The following is a 24011-nucleotide window of genomic DNA, read 5'->3' as shown; positions in this document are numbered from 1 at the left end:
TCAGGTGGTCGATATTTGTAAAATCCTACATGACTGTCTGTTTTGGATAACAGTATTTTGTTCAAAGGCTTTCTACCATTTATCTCTGAAGAGTCCAAATATTTTCCATATTCATTCCATAGTTTTGCACCACGATGCCGAAAAGAAAATTGCACTTGAGTTTTAATACTTAATGGTAAATAATAAGACAAAGCTTGTCTAGTATTATCTTTCTACGTAATTCATATAATCCAATCAGAGCATAGCATCAGGCAAACAGCCTTCCCCTTCCCCTCCTCCACACAGTGTGTCTGACTGCTCCACTTGAGAGGAGGATGGTGGAGGCACAAGCAGCCTCCCTTGGCTCGAACAGGAGGCAGTCACCACAGAAGCTGTGGAGCACAAATGTCCAATATTCAACCTAAAACTAACTTTCACAGCGGTTACTAAAAAGGAGAGCTGATATGTCCGAGGGTCGTCTAAGATGCATGAGGGTTCCACTTTCCCCCGAAGAACAAGAGAAGAGTGGCTGAAGTTCATTTATGGGGACTTTGCTGAAGACTGTTTCCTTTGGGGGAATTCAAGTCGTGTTTTTCAAACAAACGGATTAAAAAAACAAACTTCTGTACCAACACGGAAGGTGGCGACCACAATTCTATCATTACCCGTAGGCTTATTTCATTTCTAAATCCAGTGAAATGTAAGCAATATCAACTACATGCCATGGTTTATACAGTGATATCATGGCACCTTTAAGATGATTCACTGCTAAGAAGCTTTGTTACAACAAACAAAGAAAAGAAAACAACCAAACACAATTTTCCTTACTTTTCATCAAGGTTAAGTTGTAGTTGTGTTTTTTTTTTGCCCTTTGTGTTGGTGAGAGGTAATTTTTGGGAGCAAAGTGAAAAAAATACACAAAAAGACTTCTGCATTACATATGTTTGAAACTATTTTTGTTAAAAACAAGTCTGTCTAAAGAATAAAACATCCTTCTTTGATATTTTGAGGTTAAATAAAAAAAATTTAATAACTATATGCAATATAGAGTATGCATCCTATTTTAAGACAGAAGGTAATATTTCATTGTTGGACAGAAGTGAAAGGCATTGATTTACCCATGCACCCCAAGCAAACAATACAGTCTGCATTCTGTTGTGGCTGGTTTTCTTATAAAAGTACCAATTAACCAAGTTAACGCATTTACAGTTCAATGAATAAACAAATGCCAGGAGTTTATGATAGTCGGTAGCAAGAACAAAGGATTCAGGCGGCATCGAGACTTTTGTGTTTTTCACAAGTGTAAAACGTTAATGAGATTTAAAATCTCATTTAAAGTTCAGAGCACATTTTCAAGGCTTTCACTGAGACAATTTGAACAAAGTTTATGCCTCGGTTCATCTGTTGCGTCAACACTTTTGAGTTAAACGAAAAAAAAAAAGTCTTATTTTTATTTTATGGGCTCTGTCATGAGTGAGGAAGTAAACTAGACCATTCTGAAGGCTGCACACATCGAGCTAAAAATTAACACATTTAGCATTAGCGACCGGGCAGCTTGATTAGAAGCAACAGGGTTTTATTAAGGCGTGGACAATAAAAGAAGATTTGGGGTGTGGACTGATTATGTTTCCCCGAGTCTCCCAGATCTAAGCATCAGCTAATCATTATCATTAGGCAACAACACAACAAGGAAAAAGGTCATTGATCAAGTTTCCTTTGAAAGCAAGAAGGATTTATCGTGTTATGAAGTGAAATTGAAAATGCGGTGGCCAAGAAATTTTCACACACAAAAAAAAAAAAAAAAATAGAAAAAACAAAAGAGAGACGAACACAACAGTAATGACAAATCCTCCACCCAAGTACGATTGGTTTTGGGAGCTGGGCAGTAAAAATGAATAACACACCTCAGGAGCTCTTATAGTATGATGCATGAGAGTTATTCGGGACTGCCATAGTTATATATATTTCCTCCATCTCCCTCCGCCAATATTCTGCTTGATTATATGATTCAAGGAGACATTAAGCGGGTAAATGGGAGTCCAGCCCCGCCATATGCTCGGCTGAAAAATACAGAGTTTGAGGAAGTGACAAACGTGAAGTAAATGACACCCTTGAAGAGAAGGTGAGACGGCTGCCATTTTCCTCCCCACTTGTTTATTTATGCTGAGTAGAACTTGAGTGACTGCCAGACCTTGACAAAATAAGATAAGAGTTCCTTTCTGCACATCCGTCAGCCCGTCACACGGGATAGCCTGACAGGTCAGCTGAGGAAAAAAAGAGCTCTATACTTTAAACATTATGCAGGCCTATTTTTCACCATATCACTTCCCCGTTTTCTTTTTTTTTTCTTTTTTTGCTTCTCCCTATCACACCTCATGATCTTGCTTTCGAATCCATCCATCCATCTTTACATTCTGTTCACCCGATCTTTTTCACGTATTGCTCATAACTTGAATTGTGTCGGATCTATCCCCCGGTTCCTTTTTTTTTTTTTTTCCTCCGCCCGTATCTCAGTTTCATGTATCTCCATCTCTCTCTGCCTCTGCCCCTTTTTATGCCATTTTCTTTCTGCTCCTCCCCTCCCTGGAGTACGAAGGTTAAAAACACAGGAAGGATTTAGATTCTGTTAAGGCCCCCGTGATGAATGGGGGGGTGTCACCTCCATCACACTTCCTGCCTCTCTCCATCTCCCGCGGTAATCATCCCCAGACATTAATATTTAACATTGTCACGCATCAGGGACTAGCACGCAATCTGCGATTATCAACCAATAATGTGAGGAGAAAAATACAGGAGAGAAAAAAATAAATAAAAAAATCCAACTCAGAGTCTCGCCGTCACCTGCAGTGACAGGACAGCAACGCATGTGGCATCAACCGTGGGGGAAAGGAAGCCAAACGATCTGTGAGTGTTTGTTGTGCAAGTAGTAGATGGTGGCCAAACACGGTAAATATTTAATGAGGCTTGTCTGGTAAGCATTTCTGCCTTTATTCTCTGTGGATTAGCGTTGTTGCAGAGGGCTGAGGAGATAATTACCAGGTTTACCTCCTTCAAGGTCTCTACTCAACTATATACGGCTTACAGGGCGACGAGTATACAACTACTTTGTGATACGGTGTGATAAATCCATCCTATTGACTGAACTGGTTTCAAACAATGCCCTTATTTGCCTGTAAAGACACAAGCTTCATATTATCGCTAATGTAGACGGAGACTATTTAAACCAGATGGTGCCATAAAACAGGTACATTTCGTACGACTGGGATAAATTGGAGAGGACGCGATATGTTAAAAAGAGAGAACCCTTAAAAGCAAGTCAAATGGAAACATAATGAGACTGAAAGGAAAAAAAAAAAAATATTGAGGCTCTTAACTGTGATGCAGAGTGACAAGCATATTCTGTGAAGAATTTTGAAGGAAATGGGGTTATTAGGATTTTTTTTTTTAGCTTTATCAGTTCAAAGAATAGCTGAAGCAACTTGTCTTGTTAATTGTACCAAACAATTACTTAGAACTTCTAATAAAGTAATAAAGATTTAAGCTGTCTTGTTGTGAGCTGGACCTTATTAACTAAGGGGTCGTTTATAATTTTCAGCCTTTCCAGAAGCGTTCACTGGAGGGGGTTCAGGTCTTGTGTACGCTGAAATGATGACTTGTTGTACTACGACCCATATTTAACACGCTTTGATCTTCTCCTGCAACAACAGCACTGGAAGCGGATTGTCAAGTCCGCCTATTATAAGCGACTTAGGGCTTGTTTTTAAATAACGTCGCTTGAAAATTGTCGCGACTGGTGGGGTGCGTTTTTTTGGGCTCGTATATGAACGCAAAGTCGCTAATATGAGCTTGGCTTCGCCCCCCGAACAGAACCTAGTGTACTGGCTTATCGCGCAGCGCAACATAAGGTATTAAGAGAGCGGCTCAGGCTGCTGCTGCGTTACAGACAGCGTAAGCCGCCTAAAATATCTGTCTGCATACACACACCTCGCCTGGCCCTGAAGTATTCCTGAACAGTCCGACTGTGCTCCGTTTTTGCACCTCGGTGCTGTTTGCCCTGTTTCCCTCTCCTCCCTGCTAACCCCAGTGACTTTACCAACATGTTGCAAAAGGTCTAAAATAAAATCAGTAGGAGAGTAGTTGTGTCCTGTTATTTTGATCTACTAGAACAACGTACAACAGCTTGGAAAAACTGCTTCAGCCAACGTCTGGAGCTTGCTTAGAAAATGAGTGCGCATGCGCGTCGACCTCCCAAACACAATGTTTGCTAGGTGATCGGTGCGTTTAATGCGAGGGGACGTTTTATACAAGTATATAAAAAAACAGTGTTTTGCACACTTGCACCCTAAGGCAATGTGGTCTTTCCACTTTGCAGTGTTGTCATTGATACCAAAATGTGAAAGCAACTGGGAAGAGCAGTAAACATTGGATCGCGACCACTAGCTGGCTGGTGGCAAACATCCTTCTTCTCAAGCGAGGAAGCAGTGGCTCGGGCTCTGCGTGTCCAGGACCCATGGTGAATCTAGGCGCTCATACCTGGAAGTACTTATCAAATTGGTGGAGAACTCATGTATCGGTCAGTATAGCACTTGATTACCATGGAGATATATGCCAACTAGAGGACAGGCACTGCTGCCGATTTCCTAAAGCCTTCCAGCTGCTTGGACCAGTTGAGCTCCTGAATTTTGAAGAATATATATTTTTACTCATATTTACAAGAGAAAAGGAGCTTAATTTTATCTATTTATTTCTATGTTAAATTGACTTGCTCCTCCTTACCTAACAGATTTTATAAGCAAAAAAAACAAACAAAAAAAAAACATTACTAGAATAAACACCAGAGCTTTAACCAGAGGAGACTGTAATGTTCAGCGGCGCAGGACCAAATTCGGCCAAATGGTTGCATCCATCAGAGTAACACAGTTATGGAAAACACTGCTAGTTGATGTTAGGGGGCTGTGCAACCTACATAAGTTTTAAAATCTGCTTGAAACATTGGTTGAAAACTAACCTGACATGTGTTCACAGGTGAAATGATCTGTTTCCTTGGGCCTGTTAACCTAATTTTTTTGTGCTTTTATGTTATCGGCATCTTATCTGTTTGTGTTCACTCCCGTAGTGTCTTTAATGTTCACTGTTGTTACCTGCCTTAGGACAGCGGATGCAAATTAGCTCTTGTGCTAATTCTGGCATATTTACATTGATGCTTTAAGCTGACATGTTGATGAATGTGCATTGTCCTAATTCAAATAAATAAATAAATAAATGACATGAAATTCTAGATATTCAAATATATAACATGACAAATCAATTACTATTTAACTTTTGCTTAATCTGATTTTAGTGCTAGCTTTGTAATTATTCTGTAATTTGTGTAAGTTTAGTTTTAGTGGACAACTGGTCTGAAAAAAAAGTAGCTGTGCACTTTATTATAAGACGTAAGTCACTTTACAGCAAAGTATCACCAACAAAATACAAACAAACAAACAAAATGAGCAACAGAAGAGGGAACTACTCAAACGGTTTGTCATGAAATGGATGTTGTAAAGGGGAATAGTCAATTAAGTCCTATTTCTGGCCTATGGAAATGCTATTTGAATAAAGTTTTTATTGTGTATTGTCTGGATGAAAGATGTAAGTTATGAGAATTTGCTGTGACACCAACATTTTATGCTTTTTGACTCTTGCGTAAACCCTATGGCACCTCAGGATCTATAAAAAACACACACAAGTTAAAGACCCCTGCTGTTGACAATATTAAATCCACATCCAAAATGTGGATGATAGTGGAAAGTTTATTGTCTTCTGCAGCAATAAATGAGCTTTCTTTAATATAATGGCTGTGGCTAGAATAGCCTCACAATAAAGAGCAACAACAATCTGTGCAGCTTTAACAGTGTTTTTGAATAATGCATTAAAAATATACAGGAGGTAGTAAAAAACAAACAGAACCCCAAAGCACCTATACACCCACAGAGAAATGAAGTACATTCATTTGAAATACATTTGATGTGCTCCCGCAGTGAATAGGTCATGTTTCACATGCATTACACGCCAACTGCGGTGAATGTTTCTTCCTAAACAAAAAAAACACATTTAAATTAAACTTTGATGCTCTAAGTAAACATTCAGCTATGCTTCCCCGGGGTATAATGCCATATTTATGGTTTAAACTGTGAAAAAAATAAAAAAAAGGTGATAAAAGCGCACAAAAAAAAATTAAACATTTCTGGCAGACTATTAATTTCCGAGTGGTAATTAAGCAAAGCCAGGTGGCATGAGGAAGACAGCACTAGATTCAATTAGTTAGACGATTTTCGGCTCAAACCCAACTCATCCCCTCAGGAGACGCGGCGGTGAGCAGCACAGGCCGACAGAGAGCGCCGATTTTCTGCTGTGGAGCACCTTTAACGGGCAGCTGCTCAGAGGCGGGCAGCTCCATAATGGGTTTCTCAATGGAGCTCAGGAGGGCTGGGTGTGACGTCGGGAAGCATCCTCACAAACAAGCTGCGGGGATGGTCAGTATATGCCGGGCTGTGCCGGGGCTGTTTGTGTTTATGCTGCGCTGTCAAGTTGACAAGTAAGTAAAAGTTGTGGCTCGAGGCTGGCACTGCGCTCTCATTTTTGTGTGTGGAGAGCGAGCGTGTTTATTTGTTTATGCATGGCTGTGTTAGGGATCCAGGTAGCGCCTATCTCATTCAGTTTCCATCCGCAGACCATTCCAGTTACTTTTTCAGGGGATGCATGCTTTTATAAACTAGAGAAAATAAAAGTCGGAATAAGAAAGCAAAAGACGGGCTTTTTTTTTTTTTTGCGAAGACACCCTCATGAATTTTCAAACACTTTCTCATGTAACAACCACCAACATCAAAGCATTTCATTAGTATTTTGTGTAATTAACAAACACAAAGCAGTGAACAATTGTGAAGTAGAAGGAAAATCTTAGCCTACAGGTCTTTGGGGATAGAGCTCAACCGGCTTTCCACAGCTAGAGACAAACAGATTCTTGACTGAAATTTGGTTTGGACTATGACAGGACCACACTAACAAAACAGTAATCTAAACCCTTCCAGGCCACCTTTTCATTCAAGTTTTCAATTATATTACTTCCACAGTGGCAACAGTGGCCGGGTGTTGGGGGGGGGGGGGGGGGGGGGGGGGGGGGTACTTGGTTCCTTAGAAAGTTAATAGTTGGAAACTACAGGACACACTTCTGATAACTGGTATTAGGGTAATGCTCTATTAGAACTGAATGTTTAGCAGCATGTCTGAAAACCAGAGTGCCAGCCAGCTAACGAAGCCCAGCAAACAACCCAGTTAATATCAGGTTTCAGCGTTACTTTAAGTGGAAAAGAATAGCAAGAAACAACAATGTTAAAACAATAAACAAATAACTGCTTCTACTTTTTTCAGTCAATATTTTCTGTTAAAAAATATCCATAAAAACTATTTTTCGCTAACACTGACTTCAATTTGAAATGACTGCATGTGACGGAAGGAGTCTAATTCTTGATTTTTTTTGATGAACATCTGGTCAGCTATGTTCTTGATACCGAATAAACGTGAACAGTATTAAATCTCTCATAATCAATGTTACTTTAGCAGCAGCAAGTAATTATTGTTGTTTTTTTTCTTTCAAAGCAATTAGACCATGTTACACATTTTTGATTTAAATGCTTGTGCAAATACTGTGACACTGTGTTTAATTGGACTTTGTGTCCATGGCGTAATTACCTTGTGAAAAACACCACACTGAAGTTAGTGGCTGTTATGTGACAAAATGTGAGAAAGTTTACAAAGCACCGCGGCTCTCACCATCCATACTATATAAGAGGAGGATGCGGAGTGGACAGAGAAATAGACGGTTTGTGTTTACCTCGCTGTAAGATGGGAGGTGCAGACATTCCTCTGGGGTGCCTGTGATGAGAGACGGGGACATGAAAAGTTATGCCTCTCCAGTCTCTTACCCTTATTAAAATGATTGCACATCTTATTGGACTGGCCGAGCTGAGAGTGTGTGAGCAGCATGGGTTATTACTATAGGAACGTCTTGGCTCACAGACTCATACCTCCGTGTTTATGCGTCTGCGCCAGATGTGAGACGTGGGAGCGAGCAATCCTCTGCGCGACCAACATCCTTATCTGTTGTGGTTGGGGTCCACCAAGACGGAGGCCTAATGTTCTTCAAGTCTCAGTGACACATCAGTTCAATTAGCAGCAACGACCAAAACACCCTTTTTTTCCCCCCACAAACACCGACTCCTCTCTTCTCTCTCTGTGCGTCTCTCCCACCACAAGTCTGGCTCCATAATGAAGCCCGCTGTTGCCCGGGAGCACGCCACACACCAGTGCACACACAATGACTAACGCGGAACAATATAAAAATGCACAAGTGAGCTCACACATCCGGTCGCGAGCACAAACATCGGGTACTTAACTTTCATTTCACAGCCTGCCTGCATGACTGAGCTCCTTACAGGTAAATAGAACAGCTCTCAATTTCATTAAGCAGCTCTGTGCATCATCAGTTCTGTACGGCTTGAGTTCTGTTAATCTAACTCTGCATGGCAAACTCAGCATAATGGCACTCTTCTTTCTCAACCTTGGATTACGGGGGGATATTTTACTGTACACAGTAGGAAAAACCACCATGAGTGATATATTTTTGAGGATCACTAAACCCCGAAGCAAGCAGCCTTTCATCTAAAGAAACCAGGAATCAAAGAGAATACGGGGATTGCACTTAAAATGAAGTTGGAGCTCTTGACAAGATCTTGTTAAAATGTTCTCTTATGTACTAAAATTTTACAAGACACAGTACCAATTTGAAAGTTTGAAAACTCTTTTGAATGTATCCATTTTAACAAACACTTAATCAAAAGCTTCAAATAAATAAATAAAGCTTCCCTATTTTTAATTTAACAAGCAAAAATAGCAGGACTGGCCATTTGTTGTTTGAAGTAAAGCGCTCATACATTTATACCTGTGACTGGCTGAAGTAAGTGAAACCCCTGAGTATCAAAATACTAATAAATATATGTTTCTAAAACATTGCCCTCAGGCAATTTCAACCCCATTTTGGAATATTTATGGGTTTCCTCACTTTAGCGGTCTGTCTTCAGCCATTTCTACAGCATTTCTTTTGAAATGTAGCTTTTTTCCCAATTAATCTTGTGTGCAAGTCTTGAGTCTTCTGTCTAGTTGTTTTTGCCACTGTCACACCTGAATTTCCACATTGTGGGACAATAAAAGCATTCCTATTCTATTACATTTACAAAAAACAGCCACCACAGAGGCAGTTTCTTCTCCCAGGGTGTCACTCTGATGAACACTTAACAGAGTGCCAATAGCGATACCATGTTTTTTTTCACCAATCCTATTATATCTTCCTCTTTTGTAAAAACGCCATTTACATAATAACATTTTTTTTTGTTATTTCCCTTGTTATATATTTGTACGTAAAATGCCTTCATTGAGCGGGAAGTGGAACCAAAGTCAAATTCCTTGTTTGTTTGCACAAACTTGGTGAATATAGCCGATTCTGATAGTTTCCATACAAAACCCACAGTATTAGTTCATGAGCAGATGTTTGTGACATTTTATCAATACTAATATCATAGTAACCAAGGCTATAGTGATAAATCCAGCCTGCAAGTCGAAACAATACATAATATTGGGTTTCTAAGAATAAGATGAGATTTTAACATTATTTTTTGGAGAATTTGAGGGAAAATTAAATCTGAAGTAGGTATATTGTAAAAATATGATATAATTGTAGAATATTGCAATAATGACAAATTGCAACTAACCCCCCACTATTCTGACTCTTTATCTTCTATAATCACAATCGATGCCATAACTCTTCCCATGTTTTAGCACCTCAGTCACTAAGACCAGCATCAGGTAGGGGTATGAGAAAAAGTGAAAAGTACAAATACTTAATCGACAAGTTGAGTTTAAAAATATATCACTGGAAATATTATGTCTACCAAATGTTGCATCCAAGCAGTTTGGGATTGCGATATGGCAAAAATTGAAATTACGATTTTTAGTCAATAGATGGTTAATTCTCATCTCAATCTTGTTCAGATATCTTCAGAGTTTCAGGTTCTGTGGTAGAAACAGTCAAATGGCGTCTGGATTCATTAAAAAAAGCAGTGAAAGGTCATTTTATGTAAGCAGCAACAGCCTAGAAATCAGATAACAACTTTAGCGCTGTCAGTGGGTAAATATTAGCCAGCTATGATGTATGGCAACATTTGTACATTAACAGAAATGTATATCTTGTCTCACTTTGTCACTGTTGTCACTGATCTTTTTGACATCAACACTTTTCTTTTATGCTTAATCTTCAAGATTACTTTGAGGATCAGTTATTCATTACTTGCTCTAAACTTTAGAAAAGCTTTACTCTGTCATGCTGTGTGTGGTTCAACCAAATTGCAGACAAGAGCATCATGGAGCATCATGATGAAGAGGAAAGAGGTTTGTTATAACTGAAACAGCAAAACGTATGGACAGGGCAGGCGAAGACAAGAACCAGGAACAAAACAAGGCGCTGACCAGAACAGGGGGAGCATAATGGAGGATCTGACGAGGAGGGGGAGGAAACCAGCAGTTTAAATAAGGGAGGGAACACAGGGGAAGGCAGGTGAGGGTAATTAGCAACAGGTGACAGACATAATGGGGATTAAGCTGAAGGAGAGGGAGAGCAATGATTTGAATTACTGAAAAGTGCAATATAAATAAGCTTGCCTTGCCTTGACAGAGAAAGGGGGAAAATGGAACCTAACAATATTAAAAAAATACAACAAATAAACAGACTATGAAAGAGGTCTTTTACCCTGGTCCTCATGATCTATTGCCCTGCATGTTTTAGTTTTGTCTCTGCTGCACCAAACCTGAATCAAATGATCAAATGATTGCTTGACCTTCTCAGGAACCATCCAGGGCTGCAGAGGCCTGTTAATCACCCATTCATTCAGGTGAGGCGTGTGGAGGCAGGGAAACACCTACAACATGCAGGACAGCTGGTCCTGAGGAACCAGGGTTGAAGACCCCTGGATAGGGGTGGCCAATAATTCAGTATCAATATATATTGTGATATAACTTTGTTCAATTAAGGTGACATTTCCAATATTTCAATATACATTACAGTCTATGATTGCAGCATTTGCCACTGATAGACATTTTGGGTTTTATGTACGTAATTTGTAATTTTGTACGTTTTATTTTTTTCAAGCAAATATTTCTAAAATGCTATATTGGAGATGTTTTATAAATATGGCAAAATAATTCTCATAAGTTTGTACAGAAATCTGTTGTGGGCATTCTTTGCAGTCTTTCTACGGCTTTCGTTTTGTTTATATCAATATCGTAATTATATCGCATAGACAGAAATTAAGAAATATATCATGATATATAAGTGTTGGCCATATCGTCCAGCCCTAACTCTAGACTATGACAACATAAACTCACTAACTGAACTGATGACAGGAAGGCAGGGAAGGAAGGATCTGACAGAAACAAGGGTAAACTGAATAAATCCATAATTAACAGAACACTAAATAATGACAAGAAACAAGAACTAAGGAACATAATGTTCAGACTAAATAAACAACACTAGAAGGGGAAAGATCTACGATTGCCAGGAACTTAAAATTAACAATAATATAAACACCTGGGGATCGTGACATACTGTTGACTTTTATATTTTTAGTATATTTTTGAAAGCAGCAGAATTCACAAAATGCACTCTTTAATCAACTATGCAGAGGAAAACATAGTTCACGCTTTATCCAAGGGTTCATGAGCTCAAACATTTTGTAGTTGCATTTTTCCTTAGTAATCGAACAGGAAACTATGGGATATGTACTGCACACAAGATGCACGTACATCCCTCAAACTCTCAGTTGACCATGGCTAGGAAACCACAGTCAAATATGTATATGTCCTTACAGAGAATTTTTTCCAGCCTCGCTGGGGAATTAGACCTGTGCAGATCTAGAGCAATGTACCACTGCTGCAGGGACTTGTGCTGAGGCGAATGAAAGTTCATTCATGTGGTCTCTGACATCAACAGCTCTGCCATGAAAACTTCAGTAACAGTGCAACTGCAGCTGAGATTTTCAGGCACAAAAGAACGTAACATTAAACAACATGTGATATAAATCTAACACACTCGGTTGGTTGTCTCTGTAATTAAGCATGCTAAAGCATTATGTATTCAGGGTGGTGAGGTTGTAGTGTCACCTCTGTTTAAACTGAAGTTTTACTTCAGCTCATCTGTGCATCGCTGTGATGTGAGCTCCCTGCGGAGAAGGTACTGTATGAGCAAAAAAGCTGCAGATAAAGAGAATTTACAGCCCACATGCACACATCTCTATTCAAAAAGTTTAAAAAGTTTGTAGATCTTGTGAATTCTTCCTTTGACATCTAAAAAAACAAAAACAAAGAAACCGCAGATGCTGGTTTATCTCTGTTCATCAGTGTCTGGCAGCCACATGGAGCTAACCACAAGTAGAAGCGATGGTATCAGAAAACATGAATACACAAATGCACATCCATGCAGTGTTGTCAAACTCAAAGATTATTTTTGCTTCAAAATCTCAGTAGAATAAAAAAAGGATCAACTTTGTGGCACATAATCTTATACAGCCCTGTTTACTCTGATACCCGAAATAAAATCCAGTGCAATCAATAGCCGTCAGATATCCTGTAATGACCAAACATAATCCGCCTCTTTGTAATTGAACCTCAAAACGTCTTGTGCAGAAAAACAAACGCTGTGCATAACTCTAAACAAAGCATCCCCCACCATGAAACATAGTGGTGGCAGCATCATGCTGCGGGGATGCTTTTCTTCTAGCCTCGTGAGACCATCCTGATCTCGCGAGCTTTCAAGGTTTCACTCGCAGATCAGTCTGGCTACCTTCCGTTGAAGAAAATTTGGAGCCGTTCACCAAATGAACGTCCAATCAGCGTTGGCTTTGAGGCGGGTTGAGGTGTGACGCAACGGGAAGTGCGACAGTTCAGTCTAAAGAACATGGCGGCTTCAGCCGATGAAACTAGCGTTAGCGTGGCTATCGAGCAAGTTTTATCGGAATTACAGAGTATTTCTTTGCTGAGCTAACGAGCCTTTACCTGCAGCAGCAAGAGTAGCTTGGCTTGTGGTTGTGTTTTCGTCTGTTTCGTAACAGAGCGACGAGGAATCTGATTGGTTTATTTGGCCCGTCTATCACCAACATAGGCCAATCAGCTAACCAGTATTTTCGCCCCTTCCCAAAATTACTTCAACGGAAGGTTTCCAGATGGATATGCGAAGCAAATCTATCTGGCGGAGTCAGGTAACTTTTCTTCAGCTAGTACGTGAAAACTGGTAAGAGTTGATGGGAAGGTGGATGTGGCTAGACACAGGACCACCCTGTAAGAAAACCTGTCGGGGGCTGCAAAGCCCTTGAGACTGGGGTTGACCACAGTGCACCTGCCAGCAGGCAGGACAACGTCTCCAAACATACAGCAAGGATATAATAGAATGGTTTAGATCAAAGCATATCCATGTGCTAAAAAGCCCAAGTGAAAGCTCACACCCAAATATTTTCTTTTCACCTTTTTGTTTTTCATCTTAGTCTGTGACATAAAATCCTAATGAAATAGATCTTGCTTTTGATGTGACAGTGTGTGTAAAGTTTCAAGCAATGCAAATACTATATGAATGTACGGTCAACCAAAGATGAGGATCAGACAGATGGCATGTAAAACATAACTGCTCTTTAAGTGGCTGATGAAATTGAAATAGCCTATTCCCACTGTGCTCATCATTCTTAGGATGTTTAAATGTGTTAATAAAAGGTATCATAGTCCATTTAGATAATTCGGCAGTATTGAATAGGTAAGCTGGGTGTCTTCAAGTAGACTGAGGTAATTGCTCTGCATTAACATCTGTTGCCATTCGGCTTTATTATCAAAGTTTTTAATGAAAGCCAGAAAATGTTTCTTTGATCAGAGTGAATGTGCAGCTATACCGCGCGTTACCAAAGCTGTCTCGAGTTTCCCCAGACAAAAGGGTGTTTTTGAAGTCTGTAGGCAATTACAACTCCACTGGCTCCGACCGGCCTAATTAAGCACATATCACAACGGAAGATGACAAGGAGCCGATGAGAAAACAAAACAAAGGTAAAGGGGACAAAAACGCAAGAACCAGACGGAAGAAAATGCAGATCCGCTTTTTATATATGGTCAGAGAAGTTGCCGCCGTTGTTTGACCTTCAGCTCTGCGTTGCTTGACACCAACTAAAAACTGTTTCTGACACATACTGCTCACTTTATTCCAGAGATACATCAGACATAATGAGAAACGGGAACAGTCAAAGTCAGGGATTCCCCTCTGGGATTAACAGCGAGGAGATGATGGGATACCCTCTTGTTTGCCAACATCGGATCTGTTTTTATGAGCCGAGTTGCTAAAGAAATTTATAGGTGTGCCAGTATGATTCAGGCTAGATGTGAATGTCTCCTGTAGACAGACTATATATGAAACGGCTGCCAACATGTAAACCTGTCCAGATGTAAACGAGGAATAAAGTTGATAGCAACATGGAATGTAGCATAATGAGAGGTAAGCCTTATTATTTTGGGGATCCTGCCGACACCGGTGAGCCGCAGTGACAGCCATTATCCACAGTTGGAGAAATCATGGGACAGCGGTGAATCTTTCTAGAAGTAGCCGGTTTACCAAGTTACGCCTGACAACATATCCAGAAGGTCAGAAAATAAACCAGAGAAACATCAGAAGTCCTGCAGGCATCACTTGCCTCAGCTAAGGTCAGTTTTAATGATTCAAACAAAAAAGAGGGACTTGGCGAAAATTGCATTCATGGAAGAGTCCCAAGGCGAAAATCAACAACAAAAAAAAAGAGAACCAAAAAATATGTCTCACTTGTCCAAATTATAACCTCATGATGATAATTCCCAAGACATTTGGCAAAATCGTCTGTGAATCGACAAGAAGCAAGTGGAGCTTTTAGAAAAGTGTGTGTCCCATTACATGCGGTCTAAAACTGCAGCCTTCAAGAAAAAGAGCATTGCACCAAAAGTCAAACTTGGTGGTTACAGCGTGACGGTCCAGGGCTCTTTTGTTACTTTAGGATCTTTATGAACTGCCATGATGGATGGAACAATGAATTCTGCTATTGACAAGAAAATCCTTTGGGATAATGTCATCAGTTCATCGCCTCCAGCTCAGGACAGCAAATTAAACAGACAATCCGTGCTCTAAAACTCTCCAAAACTGCTGAATGAAAAAACTATTACAAAAAGCCATTTCATTACCAGTCACTGCAATCACTTGATAGCAGTTAATGGCTTTAGAAGCCAATTACCTTTCCACATAAGGCTAGGTAGGTTTGGATTGCTTTTTTCCCCCCTAAATAAATAAAGTCATCATTTTAATTGGTTTATCTTATTCTTTTCTCTATATCTGATATTCAAATTAGTTTAAATATCTAAAGCATTTAGGTGTGACAAACAAGTAAAGCAGAAGAAATCTATTAGGGGATGAATATTTTTTCACAACACTGTAGGTGCAATTTAAGAACTTAAAAGCCCCTATTCAGTCTTTCTTTTAACAAAGGGACTACAAAGTGCACAGAATTACCACTCTACATGTAAATCCGACATTTTACAGTTCAACCGGTCAGTTTTGTGCCTTAACCAGTGAACAATTGCGACTCCCTACCACTTTTTAAAGAAAATCTACAGACAAAAACACTTTAAGCATGCCACATATCCGCAAGGCCCTGACCCATATTCTTTAATCCACTTCCAAGTGGGATGTGAGAAGCTATCATGTTCATTCTCTCTCATTCTTACCAGGATTGTGGATCAGGAAATGTGTGTATGGAAAACAGAAACCAGAAATAACCCAAGTGTCACATCATTCTTTCATCAAGGCTCGTATTTCAACCCCGCCTTGCATCATCTGAGCTTCGGAGAAAGCTTTGTGGCAGAAAATAAGCCCATTCATATGCATAGTGATTACTGTGTGCGTGTATGCAGCATTAAATAGGTCTTGGTTATAAATCTGATGGCTTGCCACCACTGTATAAATAGAGCCAGGGGATTTGGTCATGTTCGATGTTCCAGTTTCATCACTTCTAGGTGTTCATAGGATCTAATGGGTTAGAACCGAGTGAATAGCCGGAGAGGAAAGCGAGTAGCAGAGCGCAGAATGAGTATCACAGTTTTGCTTGACATACCTGACCACACCCTGGACAATCGTTGCCGTTTTCACAGGTTCTGCGTCGTGACTGAATGCCTCCTCCGCAGGGCACATTGCAACGTTCCCAAGCCGACCAGGCCGACCAGTACACGTGGGGCGGACAGGGAAGGTGTTCATTACAGTACCTTGAGGGGAAGATAGTAAATAACACCAAAGAAGAAGATTAGTTCTTTCTTGGAGCTGTCACCTTCAGAAGATCAACTTTCTAAAGAGTGAAGTCAGCCACAAACCTACGGAAAGCAAACACGACTAAAACCCCAAAACAGCAGGTTTTGAATGCAAATAAAATCCAGTCTTAGTGATAAATAGGAAATGCAGAATCCACTGTTAAGAAGCTTCAAAAGACATTTTTCTTTCTCATAATACAGGAAATGTCTGTGCATGCTTGTACTTTGGTATGACAAATGTTCAAATTCATTCATTCATTCATTCATTCTAGCTTTGATAGGTCTCATATTTTGATATTTATTTTTTTGTTTGTTTAATTTTAAATGGACCACAGTTACAGTTTTAATAGACCTTTTATAGTCACAATTTCCTACATTTATCTTCTGACGCAGACAGCATTGCAATTTGTGAATGAGACAAGCAGTGTTGGGAATTACACCTTAAAAAACACAGTTTACAGGAACAAAGACAAGTGCTAAAGGATGAAGCAGATGTGAATAAGTAAAGGCTCTGTAACAAACAGTGGGCAATGGCGCTTTGCCTACAAGCTGAATTCTTGAGGTATTTGTGCGTTCACAAACACATGAGAATCAACTGTTCGAGAAGTGAAACATGGTAGCACAGGAGGAAACACGAGGAGCTGCTGCTATCGCATCTGATTTGTCAGAATCAACGATTTCTTCTTTGAAAGAAGAAGACCCTAACAGCAAGAAGTGCCTTGACTGGTGTAAACTTGTGGTTTCTTATGGCGGCTGCTGCATATGTCATTTTCATTTGACACCGTGATTGGCTAAAACCAAACTTTGGTAGGCGGGCATTAGGTGTCGCTTCGCCCAATCAGCTCAGAGAGTTCTGCTGAATGTACCTCCTTTCCCCAAACAGATTCAATAGGAGCATTTAAAAAAAAAAAAAAAATGCAATAAAATGTTTTAAAAAATATTTGCTTGGTTAGAAAGCAATCATATTTTGTACAATTTCAATGTTGCGGTAACTATGGACTACCAAGAAGGCGGTATAAATCATTTATGGACTCAAAAGATGTACAAACGAACAGACAGCTAGAACTGGACGTCACATCCAAAATTACTACCTCACTTAACAGCAAAGAAAACAGCTGCTATTTAGAAACCCATATAAAGTCCTATTCTGACAGGATTAGTTTAACCTAGGGACCACATGCAATTTGCAGTAATTCCGGAGATTTTCCGTGCTGTTAAGCCCGTGTGAATCGGCCATGTCAGTAAAGTGTAAAGTAAAAATTCCCCCGCAAGTTACCTACTATTTTGCTGAACTCTGAGGTCCTTTGATCATACTAATCCAAAGCAAATAGGATTGTTGTGATTTGGACAGAAATGGGCCGGATCTGATACGTTATTTAGTGTTTTTTTTTGTTTCCTGGGGGGCATGCTTTTGGGGTCCCAGGTCAGCAAAACCCTAACGACCTTTTACGTACGGTATTATAAAAGACAAGGCTGAAGTGAATGACCAATATCAGATGCAAATGATGGATCACATCATGCATTGAGCTGTTCTGTAAGAATCCTTTTCTCCTGTCTGCAGCTGTATACAGCTGGCTAGCACTGGCAGTAACACAGCACCAAGCAAAGTAACATCAACTCTCACACTGGTTCATGTCATTCCTTGAGTCGACTGATAAAGTAGGTAACCAACCAAAAATGAAATTTACACAATACGCAGGCCGTTAACATCACATCCGGGAGATTGCTACCTTAGAAATAGCAAAGCTTGGACTTCAGCATTACCTGCTGGGAAACAATTTATGAAATTATCTATCGGTGGGGTATCGGTGATTGAAACTATCTCAATCGGTGATTGAAACTATCTCAATCGGTGATTGAGATAGTTTCAATCACCGATACCCTCATCTCTAGCTCGCCCAGGTCTGACACAGTTTAAGCTTCAAAACAAAGCACTAAGAAATAAACATGTTTGAACTGTTTGATTCTAAGCTAATTTGCTCTTCTCAGCCACAAGCTCTTATGGTGAACTGTTCTGGTGAGCAGGACATCATGTTGAGTTCAGCAGGTTCGAAAAACAGAGAAGATGGCCGCTCCTGGTCCAGTAGCCGTGTTAAAGTCCAATGAGACGCCGTTGTTAAGTAGAGAAAAACTCGTCTCCTTCTTAGGGAATCTTTGCTTCAGATTGTTTTCTGCAGCAGAGTTATGTAGCTCTATGACTTCACAGGGATTACCAGTCATTGTTCTCTGTCCATGGCTGGACCCATCAGAAGCTAATAACATTATAAAACATTAAAAGAAAGGACATTTAAAGAGTCAGCACAACCCCCCCACTCCAATTAAAAAAAAACTTCCTGTCCTCCAACTAGTTTTATAACAGCATCTATCCATGTTGTATTTTATGTTTTGAAGGCAGACATATTTGTGAGTCATCATGTCACTCCCTCCTGCTTTTGGCGAGGCAAGTAGCATGAAATCAGGGTGAAACCTGCTTAAAACATTCATTGTAGCTGTAGGTGGGGATAAAGCGAAGAACAGCCGCTATAACATATAAGCACACTAAACAGCTGCTTAATGTGCCTAAAGTGTCCTGCATGAAACAATGCCTGTCTAGTAGTTTGCTTAGACTTGTGATCCAAAAACCAAAAAAAAAACCCTAGTTTGCTAAATCTGCTGGTTAACAGAACTGGTGAGAAGTTTATGCCGCGCTAACAAATGTAATGTATTGGACTGCATTTAGGTTTAATAGGATCATCAATCAAGTCAATGTCTTTCTCTGGCCCCATTCGTGTAGACATGCAATTACAGGATCATGTTTTGTACAAGTGTTACTGGTTACTTTATAAGCTGCTCAGTCAGTTGTGGTGCCAGAATATGCTAACAGTTATAAAGATTTTGAAATTAAGTACAACATTAAAGCACCTTCAAAATCAAAGCATGCTGTTGCTTCCAAAGGGGGAAAAAATGACAAATTAGACAAATTATCAGGTCTGGTAGAAGAAATCTCAGATTTGTAAATTTCCCCTCCTCTTTTACCATCAATGGCAAAACCTGTGGAAATGGTGCAACTTCTATTTGAATGTTAAACAGTTTCCAGAAGCAAAATAATATAAATAGATAAGCATGTGAAAAAAAAAAAAAAACTGAGACATCTGTTTTCACACACAGGCGAGACAGCGTTTTAGCAGTTTTACATTTATCAAAGAAATTAACCTAATATCCAAAGAGTGTTCAGAGTTGTTAGGAAAGCACAACTTGTCTCCAGATCACAGAATAACTCGCTGTGTTTGCCGAAACATGTTTGCTTCCTTCTTGGCTGGTTGTCATGGCTTATATAAAATGTGCTTTCTTTTTCTGCTAAAATTTCATCTTGCTCTATTAATGTCTACAAACGTAGAGACTCCTGTTACACAGTGTAATGCCACCCTTGTTTGGTTGCATTAATAAAAATCTTACACATCTTTACTTTAGATAACATTAAGGTCACATAACGGTTCTGTTCACCTTAGAAATAGGGGATACCATACTTTACACAGCAAAGTGCTGTACTCTTAAGATGTAACAGGTGGACTTGGTCTGGCACTCTGCTGCTACTTTTAGGGTATTCTAAGATACCAGGTGAGAAGGAGTAAACTACAGCCTCTTAAGCAGGTTCTGTATCTGCATTAGATTTGTCCCAGTTAGGAAAACAGCCTCCCAAGGACAACACTCAGAAAAAATGGGGAACATTTGCCTCTAAAATGACTGTTCAATGTAACATATTGTGCACCCATCCATGATGATGGAGCTCCTAACCACATCTCTAAGCCTGAGCCCTCCAATCTACAGAGGAAGCTCTTTTGAGCTGCGTGTATCCCGGAACTCTTTGTTCATGAAACGTACCTAATCACCACTGAAAGGTAGACTGACCTGTAAACTTTGTCTTTTGCGTCTTCTCAGGTTCACTCTGGCCGACCGGAGTCTCCCCTGCCTTCATGGCAGATGAAGGTGCAATCTGTCTGTTCAATCCCTATTATTACTCTTGAACACCAAGATACTTGAACTTCTTCACTAGAGGCAAAGATTGATCAATGACATGGAGAAAGATGTCTACATTTATCCGATTGAGAACCATCCGTCTAAACATTGGAAGTACTTTTGCCTTCTTTTATTTGCTTGGTTATTTAAAATTTAACTCACCCCAAAAATTAACTTTTTTTTGCAGATGAACTGTATAAACTGGGTCTATGGGTGCTACTTTAATGTTACTGTGCATTCTTTTTACATTTTCTGTGAACATGTTTTGTTCTGTAATATTGGTCTTAAAACCATCTCAGTGCTGCCCTATGAGGACTTAACATTGGCTATTGCAGTCGAGTTTTCCTAATTGTTCAAATAATACATGCTTTCTTCACCATAGTCTCATGTTCCCTCATCCTTACAGCCTACAGCAAAGAGCCCTGCTTACAACTCACACCGCTCATCTGTGTCTCCTGGAACTGCCCACATTGTTGGCATCTTTCAAAATGTGTCTAGGGGCGGTGTTATGCCTTTACATCGGAGGGGGGTGTTACACTTTAAGGTTGGCCAGTTGCAGGCTTGAAGACAGCAAAAGAATATCATCATTTGTAAAAATGAGACACCTGAGAAACCTCTAAATCTTGAAGTGAAACACTGTGAGGGGGGTCAGCACACTTCAATCCTTGTCACTTGACTGGAGAACCTAGAATAAGGAGCGCAATCTTCAACTCAAACAGACGGGCAACATCACTTTACAGTCTATGCCTGAGCCTGTCAATGAAACAAACCACCAAGAACCCATCGATTTGCATGGTTCTGTGACAATAATGTCTAAAAAAGTACAGGAAAGGAAACCTATACCTCAAATCTTAAGGATTCTTTGCATAAGTAATTGTCATAGGATAATAAAAGCCCAGAATATGCATGCATCATCTCTAATTACTATGTTTTACAAGGCAGCATAAAAGGTCTGAAATACTTTATTTTCTTGGTTTTCATTATAAATTAGCTGCAGAAAAGTGCAAGGCTTATTAGAACCATCTAGTGTATTTTGCAGCTTTTACAGCCACTATAAAACTGCTTTTATAGCTTTTTCTCGTTGCGTTTTGGCACGTGTTTTGACTCCTTGTGCTAAAAACAAGCTTTAGATTTATGCCATTTCCTCTTCAGACTCAATTAAGCTGAAGATTTCTGTTGCAGCAGTCCCAAAACGTCACCATTATTCACAGCAGCTCAAAGGCAACATTCTTTTACTCTGTGGAGGTAAAAAAAAATCCTCCTACCAACCCTCACTGTGTCAGTGAGTTGATCCGTTTGGGAGTGAGAGGGTGGCAAAGTGAGGACAAGTTGAAGGAAGACTGTCCGGCGCACACTCAGATTCACGTTCGTGCTAAAAGGCTTTTATGTGGACAAAATATCCCTGGGGGAACGGAGCACACTATTAAAAGAAAAAACAAAACAAAACATCAACAGTCAATGCTGTGGAGATTATCTTGAGCTTCAAAATTGTCCTCATGCACTCACTAATCACACTTGTTATTGGCTCCGCTCCATCTTGCCTTATCCTTTTTCCTCCCCTCTAAAACACACAGGGCTGATCAGAGTAAAACGAGGCTAATTACCCGGCACAGGCTGAGTAAGCAGCGTGGACGCTGTCAGTGTGCTGAGGGAAAAGCCAACAGAAGGTTCATAAATGCAGGCATTAACCATCCAGATTTAAGCCCGCAGCGCTGCCGTGTGTACTCGGATTCATAGCATTTGCCTTAACTTTAAAGGTTTTTTTGCTGCTGCAAACAATCGGGACCGAACTCATCAGACGCTTGTTGGGTGAAAGACATAAAGACAGAGCAGTAAAAAGGATGTTTATTTTCCCCCTTTGCATCTTCTTTTGCCATTTGACGTGGTCCGTGTACTCTTGCAGGCACGCGCACATACTCCATGCACACTTATCTGAACGGGGCACTTGAGGCAACAATGCAAGTACAAAGTGTGAAGTGAGCCATACGGACGTCTCCGACGGGGGGCCCGGCGCGTGTAAAGAACAAGATTTTAACAACATTAAAAGAACCTGTCAGAGCAAAAGAGCTGACATGGAGCCAGTCTCTCATGCCAAGCAGACTGGCGCTTGTTAACTTCACCTTATTTCATGCATGCCTGGCTTCAAACAACAGATGTGCTTGAAGAATTTGGACATAGGAACAAAGGCTAAACAAATGTTTTTCAAGTGGACGCACGACTGTGAGCACGCATTTATTCACACAACCATGTGTGACCCTTTTAAACCAATACCCCTACATCTACCAAATATATTTGTTGTTGCTTTTAAATCACTTGTATGCTGCAGTGTTCATTAAGAAGTAATAAGGATTATTTAGAATTTACTAAAGACTATTTTTTTAGATTATACTTGTCGATTTGTGTCGCCGTCACAACTCCCGATCAGCTGAAGGCCGTTGGCGTGTAACGGTGGGATCAGAGTTGACACCCGGATATTGTGGCTCTCATCCACCTCCCAAGGTGGTCACAGAGCCATAGTGAGATGTAAGCGTAATGCAGCCGTATGATCCACGTTAAGACAGCTGCACAGGGGCGCAAGAATGGCAACACAACTTTATAATTCTCCAGTATCTCTGAATTTGGATAGATACCCACCAATGTGCTGCAGATCATGAACATGTTAGAGGGGATAAAACACAATACCTTTGCTTGCATTTGAAAAACAAAATAGATTTAAACAGCAAGCATAAACAATGCAAGTTATGTGTGTTGCTTGAATAAATGCCACTGGGTTCTATGACGACGCCCCTTTGGTTCTGTGACCCTCTCTCCATCTCTCACATGATTAAACTGTATGTTGTGAATGACAAAATGATGGTGAAAGTGACTGATTCCTTATTCCTGAATGCTGATCTCAGCTAAGTTAAAAACTGTGGATCAGAAACTCGGTGGTGAGATATTTGCTGCCAGATTCAGTACTAGCCCTTTCTCTGTCTTTTTTATTGTAAATATCCCAACTCTTCCAGTGATAAAGTAGCAGACTGAAGCAGCAGGCCTGCCTGGCCCAACAATTAAAGATGTTAAATGGTCAGACTTTTAACAGTAGAGACATATAGAAATAATTTAAATTAAGCCAATATACTTTGCATACTTGCCTTTGTTTCATTTGCGTAGGAATGTAAACTGCCTTGCATAATTGTTGTATCGCCTGCACCTCTTATACTGTAAAAAAGCAGGCCTGACTATCACAACTCTGAGCGACCTTATAGACTGAATGTATGTGCCACTACTACAAAATCAGTGCAAGAGCAGCTCAAATGTCACATCAATGGCCCAGTCATAACATCCCTTCATTGCATGCAATGCAATGTTGATTGTTCTTTTTGAACCGATGAAAATTCACTTACTGTGGATGCCGAATGCTCCAACTGGAACCAACTGATGGCAGCCCAACCTATTTTCTGATTAATTTAGCATATAGTACTTGGACCATTGGGTGTTAACTCATAGACTGTGCACAGGGAATTAAACTTTGATGGAACGTCACCGCCTACGTGCCTTTCCCCGTCTCGATGCAGTAAAACATGATGAATTTTACACCCTTCATGTATACA

At 40.1% G+C, this 24011-nt stretch overlaps 1 protein-coding gene across 2 annotated transcripts in view; it reads right to left on the bottom strand.

Moving 5' to 3' along the window:
* The window catches only part of sema5a (sema domain, seven thrombospondin repeats (type 1 and type 1-like), transmembrane domain (TM) and short cytoplasmic domain, (semaphorin) 5A), a 223847-nt gene that overhangs the window by 44339 nt on the left and 155497 nt on the right, over positions 1-24011 (bottom strand). For both annotated transcript variants that reach the window (XR_004927321.1, XM_012857340.3), the window contains exon 15: positions 16233-16380. Coding sequence is in view for 1 of the 2 variants with exons in the window: in XM_012857340.3 (XP_012712794.2) it covers positions 16233-16380 (148 nt within the window). In the remaining variant the exon portion in view is untranslated. The remainder of the gene's footprint in view (positions 1-16232; positions 16381-24011) is intronic.

Source organism: Fundulus heteroclitus, chromosome 21, assembly GCF_011125445.2.
Source record: "Fundulus heteroclitus isolate FHET01 chromosome 21, MU-UCD_Fhet_4.1, whole genome shotgun sequence".
Lineage (NCBI taxonomy): Eukaryota > Metazoa > Chordata > Actinopteri > Cyprinodontiformes > Fundulidae > Fundulus > Fundulus heteroclitus.
The sequence above is the reverse complement of the archived record's forward strand: the minus strand, read 5'-3'. Positions and strand labels throughout refer to the sequence as shown.